The following is a 17295-nucleotide window of genomic DNA, read 5'->3' as shown; positions in this document are numbered from 1 at the left end:
CAAAATTATAAAAATATTAATATTATGTTTGTTACATGAAGATTTAGAATTGCTTGTAATGATTCTACAGGCTGAATTTTATTATTTAATTGAGTAGAGCCTATTTAAGTACAGTCATATATAGGTAGGTACTTAGGTTATTCTTATAGGATTGAATGGCTGTTATTTTAAAATACTAAATGATAGCTTTATGTCTGACCATATTATGTCTGAATTAACATTCAGATACTTTTAGAATGGATAAACCGATCCGCATGGAGTTTGCACGCTCAGGTTTTTATAGCAAAGAGTGTGCAAACATTAAAATACTTAATCTTAATCACCAATATAGTCAGTTAGTCATTTAGGCATATATCCGCCCTCTCCAAATATTTTAAATCTAATCCACCAATTAAGGAATTATTATTATATTAACTTATGTGTACATGAATGTAACCATTTAGATTAAATCAAAAACATTTAAATAAAACAAATAAACTTTAGCAGCTCAAAGTTCATAAGATTTTAGGTCAATATGGAACCAATGATGAATGAATACTTTTCTACATTGTGCGACATTAGAAACGACTACTTCTCCGAAATCATTAAATATCTATACTAATCTATGTATCTACATTATAATATGCGTGCTGCTCTTTTCGTAAGTTCTGTATGCTTTCAATCTCTACGACCGCGGTCACGCACTGTGTAGTTAATATTATTGTTAAGGTTGTTGAACACTAACTCGATGTAGGTATTAAACGTCAATTCTATTGTCGTGTAACGAGGGAAAAGGGGTCAATATCGCAAAATATATTTACTTACTTAATTTTATGAGTGTAATATTTTATCTAACACATGGTTTAGATACTGGGTACAAGTGGAACGAGTATACATTACGCTTTGGGTACGAGCCCACCCTACACTACTGCTTTGAAACATTCTCTAAACTATTTTCGCTTTCTTAATAAAAACGATACGGTACGGTCTTAGTGCGGTCTTCGCTAATGTGAAAACATGGAAAACGCTATAAACTCGTACAGAAATGTATGAGATAAGTCCAAATAAACATGAGTCGGACTGGAGTGGACTCTTTAATTAATTGTATGCGGAGATGATAATGATAAGAATGATTACAGCGATGATGATAAGTGATAGGACTACAGGCACAGTACAGGTGTTCTGTGTAAGTGATGCAATGGATAGGAGATAGGTTACTATACTCTTTGGATAGGAGTATAGATATTCTGTGAATGGATACCATCTCGGACGAATGTTCGTACGAAATTTCGGTCCAATATTAGTGTTACAAGTTCGTGCATCGGCTTAGAGCGAATTCATGCTAAACTACATTAATAATAAGAGCGAATTTCATACAAAGCGGTACTTTAGGATTAGATTGAAATTAATGGCTACACTAGTTATTCCATCAATATTAATATAAGTTAATAAATTTAAGTGCATTTTTTTATAAAAGAACGGTATTAAATATTTAATTAGGTTTAATTAAAAACAGAAGAAAACTAAGAATGTATATTATTTTATTATCTGTGCAAATTATTTATTCGTGCGATATGAAATGTATGAAATGAATGTTTGTTTTATCTGTTTTTGTACTTGACGCATCGTGGGACGCTTCTTTATTCGCGTTGTGATTTAATTCTTTTTTACGTTTGTTTCGTTGTAATACGTGAGTATTATTCAGATATTTGCAGTAATTTCCAGCAATGACGCTACAGTTATTTTTTAATATAATTTTGATCACAGGACATGTCAGGGATAGCAAGTGCACGCTTAGCCGAAGAGAGGAAAGCTTGGCGCAAGGACCATCCTTTTGTAAGCAACTACCTACATACCTGTTTAATCGTTATGAAATTATACTGTTTCCATAATAATACCTTTTTTCAGGGTTTCGTGGCCAGGCCTATGAAAAATTCTGATGGATCGTTGAACTTAATGACATGGGAGTGCGCTATTCCCGGCAAAAAGGGGGTTAGTATTAAGTTTTTCTAGAACAGTAATTATAATACTAGTTCAAAGAGTTAGTTTTACTACCTTATTATTCTTTATGAATATTGGTTATGTTGATCATCCTGGACTTCCTGGCCTTGTGTAAACTAATTCGTCAATGGTTTCCTTCATATGAATGTTTAGTAAAAGAACATTGACAATGTACTAATTAAATTAATTACAAATATTTTCAGACCCCATGGGAAGGAGGTCTTTACAAGTTGCGTATGATTTTCAAAGACGACTATCCTTCAAGTCCACCCAAATGCAAGTTTGAGCCACCCCTCTTCCACCCTAACGTGTACCCATCAGGAACAGTGTGCCTGTCTCTGCTAGATGAGGAAAAGGACTGGCGCCCAGCGATCACGATCAAACAGATTCTCCTCGGCATCCAGGATCTGCTTAATGAACCCAATGTCAAAGATCCGGCACAGGCTGAAGCATACACAATTTACTGGTAAGAACTCCTTGATTATCATTGAAAGTTAATTTTCTTTTACTGATAATTTTGTTTATAACTGACCATGAACACTCATTTAATGTAGGTCAATGTTGTAGCTTATAGTGTTACAGTAAATATTGCATTGGCTAACTCTGATGGAATACAACAATATTTTTTAATAAAAAAAATTGTGGGGGCCGCACTGTTGTTACATTATGTGTTAACATCAGATTACTCGTAAACCTGTAGCCATCATTATAAAAATATATTTGAAAAATTATGGGATCTAAACCATTACATAGACAATATTTTTGTCATTTTTATTAATTATAATTTTTTATCATCAATATCACTATAAATTTAACAATACAAAATTTGTGTAGATTACACTATATGAGTAATTTTTAAGCAAATTTTACACACATTCAATTAAACTAAACTAACTAAACTAAAACGCTTTCTACACTCACAGCCCCACACTAGGATTCCCTGTATCGTGGGTGCTATGGACACACACAGAGACAAATACACAAACACCCAGACACAGAAACAGAAATCTAAATTCATCATTTAGAAATCTGTCTGACCGGGACCCTCTGCGCGTCAGACCGGCATGGTGACCGCTCCGCCACGCGGGTCGTCAAATTTAATTAATAAATTCGGCGGGTTAATTATTTAAATGACAATCATTCAACACATCTAATTTAATGTTTTATTTGTTTCAGTCAAAACCGTTTAGAATATGATAAGCGTGTGAGAGCACAGGCACGAGCGATGGCTGCAACTGAATGAATCTGATGCTATTTGTAAGAATGTTCCTTAGAGAGCCGCTGGTTCAGGCTAGTTGCTGTATAGCAGGGGGTTTTAATGATATATAGTCTCATATGTACTGCAGAAGTTCTAAATCACGCATCATACACTGCCTACAAATCCTTGCTATAAAGTGGCTAAGCTGCGGCCAGAGATTAAACGCATTTGAGAGTGATCATTCTCAGATGCACACAAAAACACTGAATGAGTAATGATGTAAAATTTAAATTTAAAAATTCCATTTTAAAGTGGTTTTTGTAGCATTTGTAAGTACTACTCACGTATAACATTCTAGATTTATTGTTAAGTCTAAGTTTGTCTTTAATTTATTTGTGTGTCGAATAAAAAACAATTTTTAATATCCCGGTCCTGTTATTAGTAAAATAATTGTTTAGTAACGGAGTCCTTTTAAACACAATTTCAAGTATTATCTATTGTAATGCTGTTATCTAGTATTTATCATTGCAAATTATGTTCAATCCAGTTGTTGTGAAACACTACTCATAAGTTTGTTCCATTAGTTAATTTTAAATTGATGGTTATTAAATAACAAATAAGCAAGGAGTATCTCAATATGTAGAAAATTGTTTGTTTTTTAGAATAAATCACTTTTTAACTGACTTCTTATATATGCTATAATAATGGGATCACACAAAACCAGTGTTTCAAGTCAATATTTTATAACTTTCTTACATACAGTCTTGATTTAAATAACTGGTTTTATGTTAACCCATTGTTAGAATTGTTCAGCTTAGATTTCATGATTGAGTAACGTTTTGTGTCTACAATTACATTAAATAAAATGAGTAAATGGTAAATCAGTTGTAAATTACGCCACATGTAGAAGCACCACGGCTAGAAAACGAATTACAATAAGAATCTTCATTATTATTTTTGTATCTTTATGTTAGTCTTGAAATAAATAAATACTTAATTATGTTTGGATTTTATTTAATTATGTATAAATGTATATTATTCGCAAAGTGGAGATGATTATTTCTCTTTAAAGATTAATATATGATGGAATTATTTGTGCTCAATGAAAAATAGTAACAATGTTTTGTTATACCAGGAGGTATGATTAATTTTGAAGATATTCAAAATTTATATTTTACAAAGCTTTGTAACAGAAATGGCTGTATATCTTAAATACTTTACTTATAATTATAAAAAAAAAATCAGTGACAAGTTGACAACGACGCCTGACAACTGTCATTTGTTTGTGAATAATGTCAATTGTCAAAGCTGTCAAACAAGTTGATAATATAAAGAAGCGGGTTGGACTGAAAGTTTTGTGTATACTGTATAATAAATTTAAAACTTTACGATATCTCCGTTTATTCCATATTTGTTACACTAATTATAACGTACAGTTAACCGAAAATATTCTTAAACTCTCATAATGGCGGACGACGAGCCAGATCCAAAAGAGTATAGATGGGAAACAGGTTATGAAAAAACTTGGTAAGCATTTTGAAAATTTTAAATTTTAATAACAGAGTATTTATCTATAACTAATTGCCCTTTTTCTGTAATCTTCTTTAAATAATATTCACGACGGATTAAAAACACAGTTGTATTGTAATTAGGTGTAAATCAGCTTCGAAGTTCTTGTTTTACAAGCACTTATTTCAGGTGAGAATATAACAGTGTGGGCATTGCTCTTATGTCTCAAATATGTTCCAATGATTCTACAAGTATTAAATTATATGTCATTAATTGCTTTGAAAAAAATCCATCTTATAAATTTTTAAAGGGAGGCTATCAAAGAAGATGAGGATGGGTTGGTGGAAGGCCTGGTGGCAGAGTTTGCGCAGAAGGCAGCGAGGAAGGCGGCTACACCTCGCCGTGGACCCGTGCGCCTTGGTATGATGAGACACTTACTGGTGGCTATCGACTGCTCTGAAGCTATGAGCTGCCAGGATTTGAAACCTATGAGATTCTTATGTACTTTGAAGGTAAGGTGTGTTTTATTTTCATACACCAAGTGTCATTGAATGGCACAATTTGAGAATATAAACTGGTTACTTGTTTGTCAAGTATCAGTGTATATTATCATGTCAATGTAAATAAATATTTAGAGAAAGAGAAGTCATAATTCTGCAGATGTCACTGATTTATTTATGTAATACATAGAAAGAAGGGGTATTTCCCAAATATCATAATTGAATAGCATTTGTATTTTTTATTTTATTCCAGCTTCTAGAGAAGTTTATTGAAGAATTTTTTGACCAAAATCCATTAAGTCAATTGGGTATAATAGCAATGAAAAACAAAAGAGCTGAAAAAGTTACTGAACTCTCAGGAAATATAAGGAAGCATGTTAAAGCTGTGCAAGGGTGAGTATTCCAAATATCTTCTTGCTTATACCAAAATCTATTATAATATTCAACAAAAATAGGTTATTTAAAAAAAATAAGATGTATAACTTTAGATAGTTCTATTTTTAAAATAAAAAGTATGATTTAATTTATGGTTGCTAAAAATATTTTAATGCTATTTATGTTCTTATTTGAATATTCCACCATTATTTTTTATTATAATTAATTTACAGTTTATTATTCTATCACTCATTGTTTACAGAATGTCTACAGTAGCATTAACTGGTGAGCCATCCTTGCAGAACACTCTAGAGCTGGCTGGCCGAGTTCTGCGGCCTTTGCCCAGCCATGCATCTAGAGAACTGCTTGTCCTCTTTGCATCACTCACCACTTGTGATCCTGGAGACATTAATACCACTATACAGGTATGTTTGTAAACTTTCATTGGAATTACAATGACATTCAACATAATTTTGTTGTATGATAAATTTATTTAAGTTTCTTGATAAAGGTTCTCTATTTTTGTGGTGACTTTGCAGGCATTAAAAACAGATGGAATAAGGTGCTCAGTGATTGGATTAGCAGCTGAAGTAAGAATATGCAAGAAATTATGTCAAGACACTGGTGGGGAATATGGGGTAAGTGGACAAATTAAGAAGTAGCAAGCAGCACTATCCATGTTATTTTTAAATAATTTGCTTTTTTACAGTTTAAAAATACTGTAACTATTAAAACAAAAATTAACTGTGGTAGGTTGGCAATTGAGTTCTAGCTATATTTTTAGATTTTATATTTCAAATTATGGTTTACAATTTTTTTCAATTCTCTGGTAGAAATCACTTATGTAATCATATGTTATTTATTTTGATTAGGCTTTGACTCAAAATTCAAGTGGTTACTTTTAATATAACTAACACTGTTTTTGTGTATGCAGGTGGTGCTGGACGACGTGCACTACCGCTCGCTGTTGCTGGAGTGCACGGCGCCGCCGCCGCGGGCGCGCGCGCTGGACGCGGGGCTCGTGAAGATGGGCTTCCCTCACACCGCGCCACCCGCAGCGTTGCCCGACGCCGGCAGCGCGGACCCGCCCATCACCGTCTGCATGTGGTATGTGTGCCTGCGCCACACCGGGCTCCCCGCACACCTGCCTCAATCAGATAAGTGCAGCGCGACTTATATTGTATGTGGGCAGCATGAATAATTTTGATACCAGGTAGGTTTAGAAATCTACTTGTCAGCTATGGATGTCTAAGTCTCAGGACCTTGCTGGAATGCATCATATAAGTGACTCTCTTGTACTAAATTGTTGAAAGTAGAACACTGTAACATTCAAGACAAATATTATAAAGTAAGACACAAATCTCACCTTCAACAAGTGTCTCTTGCGAGGTGTCGAAACCTTGCTGTTATAAGCTTAGTGTCATCAGTATCACTGCCATCTAGTCACGTTATGTATGTGTTGCAGCCACCTGGAGGAGGGCGAGGGCGTGGGCGGCGAGGGCCACCTGTGCCCGCAGTGCCGCAGCAAGTACTGCTCGCTGCCGGCGCAGTGCCGCACGTGCGGCCTCACGCTCGCCTCTGCGCCGCATCTCGCCAGGTATATAGCTCTTCCATATTGACTACTCATGGAGTAGTTAATTTAATAAGTACTAGTAATGGCGTTTATTATACCATTGTTTTACCATTTATTATGTCAGAGGGTGAAGTTTATTATTATAATAATAATTTTAGTACTAGGGTACCTAAAATGGTGACAGGTATTAATGTTAAAATGATTTTGTGTTTCAGATCATATCATCATCTATTTCCTGTTGAACCTTATGAAGAACTCAAAAATGAAGGGCAGGCCCAATATTGTTTTGCGTGTTTGAGGAATTTCACAGATCTTGATAAACAGGTAATGTTATTATCATATTTTACACTAAGAGTAAGGATGTCTGATAAATTGTTACGGGTGCACGCTCATGTGACTGTATTTAATACACTAGTATGAGGGTAGTGATGTTTATTTAAACGCGTGAGGCGGGAAGACTGCGCGTTCGTACGCGCGAGCGAGTACCCGCTCGTATATTGTTTCTCCAAATAAGTTGAACACCGCCGCGTTCCAAAGCCGAACGGAGCGGATTTACGCGCCAGTTTTAGTGGTAGCCTGTTTAGTAAAACGTTAAAGGACATTGTTGAGCTTGACGAGCTTTTAATTTTATTATTCTAATGTAAATATTTAAGTAATGTGTGTTTATGCAGATATATCGTTGCGGGCGTTGCCACGAGTACTACTGCTGGGAGTGCGAGTGCGCGGTGACGATATCAGTGCACGTGTGTCCCGGCTGCGCCGCGCGCCCGCGCCTCTACCAGCGCCTGCCCGACGGCGCCGCGCACCGGTAACCCTGGACCGATAGCCCCGCACTGGTAGTGCCACACCGGTAGCCCCGCACTGGTAGTGCCACACCGGTAGCCCCGTGTCGGTAATCCAGCACCGGTAGCCCCGCACCGATAGCCCCGTGTTAGTAAGCCCGTGCTGGTAACCCCGTGCCGGTAACCCTTCACCGGTAGCCCTGTGCCGGTAGCCCTGTACCGGTAGCCCCATGCCGGTAACCCTGTGCCGGTAACCCCATGCGGTAGCCCCGTGCCGGTAGAGTCGCACCGATAACGCCGCATCGATAGCTCCGTGCCTCTAACCCCGCACTGGTAGCCCCATGCTGGTAGCCCCGTGCCGATAGCGTCGCAACGGTAGCGCCGCACCGGTATACCCGAACCGGTAACCCCACTGATAGCAAGATAGCAACGCAGGGCCACCGCTGCTGTTGGCGGTGCGAGTGCGCGATGAACATCTTGACTTGTATCACTGCTGTATGCAAATTGGAATAGATGCCCGCGGTACTATATTGGGAGTGTGATTGCGTCACGTATCGGGATCGTGATGCATCTCTTTTACTACTTATACTAGTACTGCTACTAACAGTACGTACTGTGAATATTAGTACTACTATATTATTCTCATTTAATACCAGTTTTCATCTATAGGTGAAATTACTTGATTTCATTCATTTTATTTGTCTTGACACATTGTTTCGTAAGAAAATTCGTCTCTCCTGTCACTTAATTTAAGATACTATAAGAATGTATTAGGATTTGTAAATAAAAGTTTGTGGTAAAATATTTAAGATTTTTATTTAAGTATATCACATTTGTTTTCCTACGTAGCTTTACAGAATGTACTGTCCATACATAAATACATGATTTGAGAAGCACCTACTCTTAAATATTACGGACAATAGTCTTTGTATGGTATAAATCACAGATAAGAATCTCACATTGAACTGTTTATAATCTGAATCATTAAAGATTAGAATTTATAAAGTATAAGTAAAGTAAATATTTAAATTAGTTTTCATTATTATAAATAGTGTTTAATGTTTAACATTCGAAGGTTACATTCGATAAGTAAATGAATAAACGTATTATATGTAAAATTATGTTTATTCGGTATTTATATTGACTATTGACGGCTAAATGTTTCTTCAGTGTAGGCGTTATTTTACATAGCAGTGATAGCCTAGTGGTTAAGAAACTCGGCCTCTCGATCGAGGGGTCCGAGGTTCAAATCCCAGGCACGCACCTCTGATTTTTCAAAGTTATGTGTGTATTAGAAATTAATTATCACTTGCTAAACGGTGAAGGAAAACATCGTGAGGAAACATGCATACCTGAGAGATTGTCAATAATAAAACAAGATATGAATACAGTGGGAATCACAGACTTTGTTTTGTACCCAAAACGATTTTAGACAAATTCGGCCGCCATCTACGATTCTCATCTTTAATGATTCGATTTCAATGTTGCGTACGTAATACGTATATTATTTCTAAATATTTGAATTCGGTTTTCTTTTAAAGTTATATATTATTTAAACATTATATTGGGTAAAGGAAGGGCGAAGTCTTATCAGAGACGCGATCCACTAAGCGACAACGATAAGGTCTCATGACCAATAAATAAAAGGATGAACGGAGGAGAAAGAACATTAAGCTGTTCTTATATAAAATTGTTTGCTGGCGAAAAATTTATTTTGATTAAAAAATCAGAAACAAAATCCACAAAATAATTTCCATCATTTTCTAACACTTTTTGCCACTGTTGGACGGTGGAAATTATTTTGTTGATTAGTATTTAAGATTTCGATGAAATTTTAATTACTTTTCTGTTTTCCTAATATATTTGATGTGACCGGCTAGTGGAACGCGGGATAGGCATACAAATAATTAGATAACAATATAATTTTGTATATAAGTTCCATTTCTAAGCAAGGAAATCACACAGAGAATCCTGGATTTTTATGTGGAAGGTTTTGTCGTTTCATAAGAATAGTCATAAAACAAAATTATTAAGTTATTACTTAAAATCCTTACCCAAAGTATAGCAGTGTAGGTACACAATATACTTACGTATTTTAACTGGGCTTTACCACCATTAATAAAGTGAGTACAATCACATTTAAAAGCATCAAAAAAATTTAATAACTCGATACAATTATTTAGCTATTACTTACAAGCTAGATAATATTTAAAAGTTTATATATGGCATATACAAAGATATAACAATAACAGAGTTGTGTAAGGGACATTTCAAAAACTCCCTGTTAGAGATCACTAGTTTAGGCACTTTCAACAGAAAAGTATTGTCTTTGATGTCAATATTAATGAATAGGTATAATTAACATAAACTTCATTATTATTTAAGTTTATGTCAATTGAATGCTTGGAGTTACAGAGGTCACAGTCCTTGATTATATTAAAATATTTTGAAAGGTTTTTCGGTCATTTGTAAGTTATTGCCGCGACTCCGCAGTTTTCTCTGCCTAACAATAGCTGCGGTTAAACTTATTTTATGGGTGTTGTATAGTAGACCAGTGCCGAAGCCTTTAAAAATGGTAAAAAATGAAAAAAAATTACAATAGAATGAAACCCATTGGAAAAGGAGGGGAATATGATAAAAATGAAAGGAAAAATAAATTACGGTCGATCCGAGTTCGGGAAGTGGGAGGGGGTGACTTTTTAAGGGTAAAAAATGGTTTATCTTGATTTCCGGCTAATCTACACGTCCTATGCGAAAAAGTTAAATGGCAAAGTTGTAGGCAATAAAAAGATCTACAACTTTTGTATTTGCAATTTTTTCACATAACCTCAAAATTTGGGTGAAAAATTCAAAAAACCAAGTTTTTGGTTTTTTATTTATATCTTTTTCAAAAATTTCTTTTTTTATACGAAATTTGGTGAAAACTTACCTTATTATGTCCCAAATACACTGTAATTTATTTGATTAAAAATATTTATTTTTTCGCCTTATTTTCACTTAATATCAAAAAAGCATCCTAATTTTCAATCGAAAATTCTGACGTCAAAATATCAGCTTTTTTCACAAAGTTTGGGGGCTTTTTATTCGTTGAAATATCTACTTTCTGATGGTGTAAAAAAAATATACATTACTATAGGAAATGTTCTCAGAAAATGCAAAAAATTGAAAAAAAACCAAATTCGAAAAAAATTTTTATATCATTATGTACAATTTTGAGGTATTTATTAAAATTTACACTTTAATTACTCAAAAAACGTAAGATTTCATGTTTTATTGATAAATGAAAAAGTTGCAAATTAAAATATACTTCAATAATTAACAAACAAATAAGTTAATAAAGTTAATATTTAATAAGACATCTACAATATTTTGAAAAAGTTGTAGAATCTTATTTAAATAATATTTGTAGATGTCTATTTACTGCTGTTTTAAGATAATTTATATACCTGTGTGACCTTCGGTAAATTTTAGCCCATTGTAAGTTATTTCATAGAGAAGTGGGGACGGACCTAGGAGGGTCTGGGCCTTACTACATACCTGCTATTTCGTAGCAGCTGTAAAAACCGTTAGCCAGTATTCGAGATACAGAGCAGTGTACAACATCGTTTTTAAAAATACACGTGCAGGCTCAGTTACTCTAAGTGAATTGTGAGAAATTTACTTCATTCAAAAAATCGTTTGGAATCTACATAGCAAGGTAAATACAATCTGTATTTTAATCTATATTAATCAACTTTAAAATAAAAATAGTAATATTTTCTTTCATAAATAGTATGTTTAACATAACATAACCTAAAAAATTAAAATTGAATGATATTTTAGTACAAGAATAAAAAATAGTAATTTCGTTTATTTTATACAAACAAATTTAGTTATACTCATCATGATAAAACTTTGAAGGCATTATTAATTTAATTTTGTCTTTTCAGATTATCAGTATGGATGGATTTGTTTGTATAATCTGCAATAAGTCAGATGATAAGCAAGTGTATGAAATAAAAAAATCAGCTTTGAATCGTTTAGTGGAGTCTAGCAAGAAGAGAATCGACAATAAATACAATTGGGTTTTTTTCAATTTTTTGCATTTTCTGAGAACATTTCCTATAGTAATGTATATTTTTTTTACACCATCAGAAAGTAGATATTTCAACGAACAAAAAGCCCCCAAACTTTTTGAAAAAAGCTGATATTTTGACGTCAGAATTTTCGATTGAAAATTAGGGTGTTTTTTTGATATTAAGTGAAAATAAGGCGAAAAAATAAATATTTTTGATCAAATAAATTACAGTGTATTTGGGACATAATAAGGTAAGTTTTCACCAAATTTCGTAAAAAAAAAAATTTTTTTGAATAAGATATAAATAAAAAACCAAAAACTTGGTTTTTAGAATTTTTCACCCAAATTTTGAGGTTATGTGAAAAATTGCAAATACAAAAGTTGTAGATCTTTTTATTACCTACAACTTTGCCATTTAACTTTTTCGCATAGGACGTGTAGTTTAGCCGGAAATCAAGATAAACCATTTCTTACCTTTAAAAACTCACCCCCTCCCACTTCCCGAACTCGGATCGACCGTAATTTATTTTTCCTTTCATTTTGATCATATTCCCCTCCTTTTCCAATGGGTTTCATTCTATTGTAATTTTTTTTGGTTTCAAAAATTATCGACCCTGGTCTATAGTAGGTAGATCGGTATGAAGAGTTCCATTTTAGTTCTAGTCGTGTTTTCGACTTAGGACATTTTCGGATTTTTTTGGAACGTTTCGTCCAATTATTTCGTTGGGTGTTCTTTATTTAGTCCTTTGGTTTTAATATCATTTTTTGATACATAAGACGTTGACCGCTTAAACAACATTCAGATATAGACGAATAGGACACGAGCATGTGAATAAAGTAATCGGGTGTATTCTGTATTCGTCATGAATGCTGTACCTACTGTTCACAGCTCGGTGTCAATTTTTAAACGTGATAGGTACTATAGAGGATTATTTGTATATATTCGTGCAAGACGTTTACATACTTATTCGTTGTTTAACAAGTTATTGGGCAGATTATTCGCGAGTAGGTAGGTATATGAATGTCGTATGACGATGAACTTTCTTTTCAGTGACAAAATATATCATTTTGCTTCGGCCAATGGCCGGGAGAATATTATTTTCATTGTCACTTCTAGGTTGCTTGATAAATACTTACGACATTGCGGGCATCAACACGTGAAATGAAAATCACGACGCGACCATATGCTTAGATTTTTTCACTATGTAACGCGACAACAACGATTTACATCGTTATAAAATATTTAAATATATCACTATACTTCAAGAACACTTTGTTTTATTATATTTTAAATATGCTTTAAGTCGAATAACATTCCTTTAATCTGCTTGCAAGTACCTACAACATCCAAAACCTTAAGCGTTAAGTATCCTCAAACATTCTGACCTTCACTCATTTTATTACGCGTAACCCACAATATATTATCTTTTTGGTAATACTGTTCAATTTGTATCAGAGATTTGCCCTTGGTTTCGGGCAGTAAGAGGAAAAGTACTATGGTAGCCAGCATCGCCGATGCTCCGAACAATCCAAAGACACCGCTTATTCCGATTTTAAGTTTCATAATCGGATACAGTTTCGTAAAACCGAAGAGAATGGCGTTGAACAGGCAGAATATGTAGCCACCGCATAGCCCGCGTACTTTAGTCGGGAGCAGTTCTCCTATCATTAAGCCAGGGAGGAGGAAGAAGCCTAAAGTGTTGAAGGCGACGTATCCTAATACGAGTAGTGGCGGTAAGATCCCGGAGCTAGAGCCTACGGTGAGGAGGATGGTGAGGCCGATGGTGCACGCTGCCGTGCCTACCCCGGACACCAGCACGAGAGACCGACGGGTCACTCTCAGCAGCAGCACGCACGCTATAACGGTCACAACGAGACGCACTCCAGCGCTCGCGAGAGCTGCACTCTGAAATAAACGCAAGTTCATTAAGTCGTCACTCTAATATAAGTAGTAGGTAGAACCACTATAGGAGCAGTTCTTGCTCCGCAGGGGAATGCTGTGGAAGCTGTTGACTTATATATGAAGCGATCATTTTGGTCGTCAAGAGTAGCAATGTAGGTATCTTTTATCGACTTTAGATAGGACTCCTGTACTATGAGGAGTTGGTTGGTTGAGGAGATGTCTATAGGAGGCAGTGACCAGTTGCCATCAGGTGGAAAGCATGCTCGTTTGCTACTTAAGTCATATAAAAATACTTTAAATAGAATAAACATCATTCACAGAATTTTAGCTACTAATTCGAAATAGATAACATAAGCGATATTGCTTCTAAAAACTTGAAGAAGTTGTGGCTGCGTCGCCACTCGTGCTACAGTTGGTACTACATAAAGATGCTACTTACATTAGGGTCAAGAGAACCACCAGCGTCTTTAACGATGTCTACAGCGTAGAAGATGACGACGTAGCTGCCTGATAGGATCTGGAGGATATTGAACGCGTTGATCAGGAGCAGCGGCTTTAAGACCGGCGGACGGCAGACGGTTGCGAAGAACTTTATTGATTCCTCTCCACGCGCCTTTTCCTTCTCCCGCGCAGATATCAGCTCGTGGAGCTCACGTTGAGCCTGGAGAATATTATCATTCTTTATAAATTTGTAATAAAGCATTATTGAAGTGATTCGTACCCTTTAGGAAGGTGATAGAATCCTTTGTGGTTTGAGAGACTTTGGAAACACAACGGCTACAAGTATTTCTGGATTGAAGGCTAAGGGGATACGACGCTCCAACTTTGTATACTGGGGTAGCAATGTATCTTTGACCGATCTCAGGTAAGATTCAGTTCTTATTTGGACATTTGGACAGGGCGGCAGTGACCTTTTACTGACAGGAGGACCGACAGTTTTCTGCCGTTATGTTATAACACACTATAGTAAGATATACTATATCTGTAGAAAACATTATAGTAATGCAGATAGTATTGGTTCAACTACCAGATATCCAAAGATCAATCAATTTGTGAAAGTCATGCTGAATTGCTGACGAATCTGTTATCGCCATACTCGTATAATAAAATGCTGCTATGGTAATTATCTTGCGACCGGTTTAGGTTAGCTAGTTAATTTTCCATATTGACAAGTCATGCTCGAACCATTATGTGCGTACCACTGATCAGTTCCTGTAGTTCCGGGAGTAGAATAGGACTACGGTATCCCGCCTGTCGTAAGAGGCGACTAAAAGGGGGCTCTCGGGGTTGCGGGTGGCAAGAGTGGGAGCTCGAACCGCCCGTCAGCGACCCCGGGAAGGACGGCTGTATGTGTGGTCGCATACCGTTGTACACACCAGACGGTGTGGCGAGCGACAAGCTCACCTGGGCGGAGCTCGATGGGGCTATGCGCTAAGAGGACTCCGGTTGCGTTCCTTTGGAGATCCCGGAGTCCTCTACGCAGCGCCGAGGACGGCCACCGGGGGGGTTTTAGTGCGGTAAAAGTCTCACATAACTCCCATAACGTCGGGTACCTTTTGAAGGTTTCCCCGTCGTAAAAAAACGAAAAAATAAGGTACCACTGATCAACCAATACTTTCCTTTGTGCCACTAAAATAGCACTAAAAAGTGTCTTCCCCTAATATTAATTAATATTAATTTACATGAAACGCAGTTATCGCAGCGAGACGAAATCACGGATGAAATATAGGTAGGTTAACCTAATTGCCTAATATACAAAAGTGATCGAAATCGGTAGTAAACAGTTTGTAGGCAGATGAAAGACTTTATATTGACTCGTGCATGATATTAAGAAACATTATTGAGTGATTGAGTCTGTGCTCCTGGACATTTCAATCAAGAGATCGGTAATGACGTATTCCACGCGTATTCAGGTCAATTTGTCGAAGTAAAACAGTCTCCCTTCCTATACAATCGGATTATTACACATGCAATGTGTTTGCCTCTGTTCGAGAAACGTCCCGTCAATTGCCAAGTGCCTTGTTGAGCTCATTAGCAGCGATTGCTGGAATAAACGCAAACAAATCGATAGAATGAAAACAATAGGATGTAAACAAATGGCTCGGTCGTAGAAACTATACGTAGGTAGCGGAGTTTTATTGATACAATATTTTCCTGAAGCACAACGTTATCTCAGAAAGGAATATAAAAAATAGACTAGTAAAATAAGTTGGTGACGATAAACTGCTAGTTTCCAGTAAGTTAATAATAATACATTGATATATGTAAGCCAATGCCCTCAAAGTTTGAAAATATGTCTAATAAGTTATATAAGAAATAAAACGCTGGCTTAGTAAATAATAGGTGCACTGCATCAGCAAGTTCTTATGACCTATGTACGTAAAATATGCATAGGTCAGTGTTGCTTATTAACCTACAGCAAATTACATGTCTAAGCGGTAAAAACAATAATAACCACAGGTCAGCATATATACAGATCACTATACGATGTTTAAAGATAACTTAAAATAGCACTTTAGGTATTCTAGCTACACTAATCGAACAGCCTATTTTTTATATATAATATAGGAGTAGCAGACGAGGGCTGCATGAGTCCACTTGATGGTAAGTGGCTACTGCCGCCCATGGACATCTGTAATAGACTCAAGATAGGATTAGATATTCCTAACTGAGGTCGGCCACAGGTGCGCCTCTACTCCTGAGGACTAAGCTAGAAAGTACGCCTCGGAAAAGTATGTCTCCCTTACCACACCCTTCAAACCAGAACACAACTGCGCTTAACACTGCTGTTATAAGGCAGAAATAGGTGTGGCGGTGGTGCCGCTAGAGTCGAACCACAAAGGGTTCTACCACCTTTAAATAAAGAAATTATAATTATAGAAATTTATTTATAGAAAGTAAAGTAAATCTATTAGGTACTCTTATCAACCAATTACTTTTCAATAGGTAATCTAAATTTAATTGGCAAATTGTTAACTTATAATTATATCGAATATTATAGATTTGTCTAAATTATAATTAAATCCGTGAAATTAGGTCCTATAAGTTACGAAACGTAAAGATATATTATTTAAATAATTGGATATGACGGGGAAAGAAGGCATTTAAATTTAAATTAACTACAACCTGTGATTATCATCCTAGAGACACACTTAGCGGTTGTGAAAAAGGTATAATTAGTATAATAAACATAATTATGTTTGCAGTAAAAACGTTCATTAAATTTCTTTCACGGCTAATGATTAAAACTAATAAAAAGTAGATATAAATTTTGTTTGTTAACTTTAAATTAATGCAGATTAAGTTGTTTATATTTTCTGCTTATACATTATTCATTTATTCATCATTAATTATTGTGCGTTAAAACTGTTAATAAGTAGGTACTCTACTAAGGTAAGTAGGAATATACATAAGCAAT

General features: G+C 35.6%; 3 protein-coding genes across 4 annotated transcripts in view; 2 read left to right on the top strand and 1 right to left on the bottom strand.

Annotated features, from left to right (window-relative positions):
* Positions 1–1554: 1554 nt before the first annotated feature.
* lwr (ubiquitin conjugating enzyme lesswright) lies at positions 1555–4178 on the top strand. The gene is made up of 5 exons (XM_073093021.1): positions 1555–1669; positions 1747–1815; positions 1888–1971; positions 2184–2446; positions 3157–4178. Exons 2-5 carry the CDS (start codon positions 1750–1752, stop codon positions 3221–3223), a joined length of 480 nt encoding a protein of 159 aa, XP_072949122.1. The 5' UTR covers positions 1555–1669; positions 1747–1749; the 3' UTR covers positions 3224–4178.
* Positions 4179–4468: 290 nt separating this feature from the next.
* Ssl1 (general transcription factor IIH subunit 2 Ssl1) lies at positions 4469–8721 on the top strand. The gene is made up of 9 exons (XM_073093020.1): positions 4469–4705; positions 4998–5199; positions 5441–5580; positions 5825–5987; positions 6102–6200; positions 6497–6669; positions 7028–7159; positions 7351–7459; positions 7807–8721. Exons 1-9 carry the CDS (start codon positions 4644–4646, stop codon positions 7945–7947), a joined length of 1221 nt encoding a protein of 406 aa, XP_072949121.1. The 5' UTR covers positions 4469–4643; the 3' UTR covers positions 7948–8721.
* A 3874-nt stretch (positions 8722–12595) lies between these two features.
* LOC140757358 (facilitated trehalose transporter Tret1) overlaps positions 12596–17295 on the bottom strand; it is a 45016-nt gene continuing 40316 nt past the window's right edge. For both annotated transcript variants that reach the window (XM_073093026.1, XM_073093025.1), the window contains exons 6-7: positions 14317–14538; positions 12596–13880 (exon numbers count right to left, since the gene is read on the bottom strand). In XM_073093026.1, coding sequence (XP_072949127.1) covers positions 13347–13880; positions 14317–14538 — 756 coding nt within the window. In that variant the 3' untranslated portion in view covers positions 12596–13346. The remainder of the gene's footprint in view (positions 13881–14316; positions 14539–17295) is intronic.

This window comes from Epargyreus clarus, unplaced genomic scaffold, assembly GCF_041222505.1.
Source record: "Epargyreus clarus isolate Ecla_fem2 unplaced genomic scaffold, WU_Ecla_fem_2.2 ptg000004l, whole genome shotgun sequence".
In the NCBI taxonomy this organism is placed as follows: Eukaryota; Metazoa; Arthropoda; class Insecta; order Lepidoptera; family Hesperiidae; genus Epargyreus; species Epargyreus clarus.
This window is presented reverse-complemented; position numbering and strand designations above follow the sequence as displayed.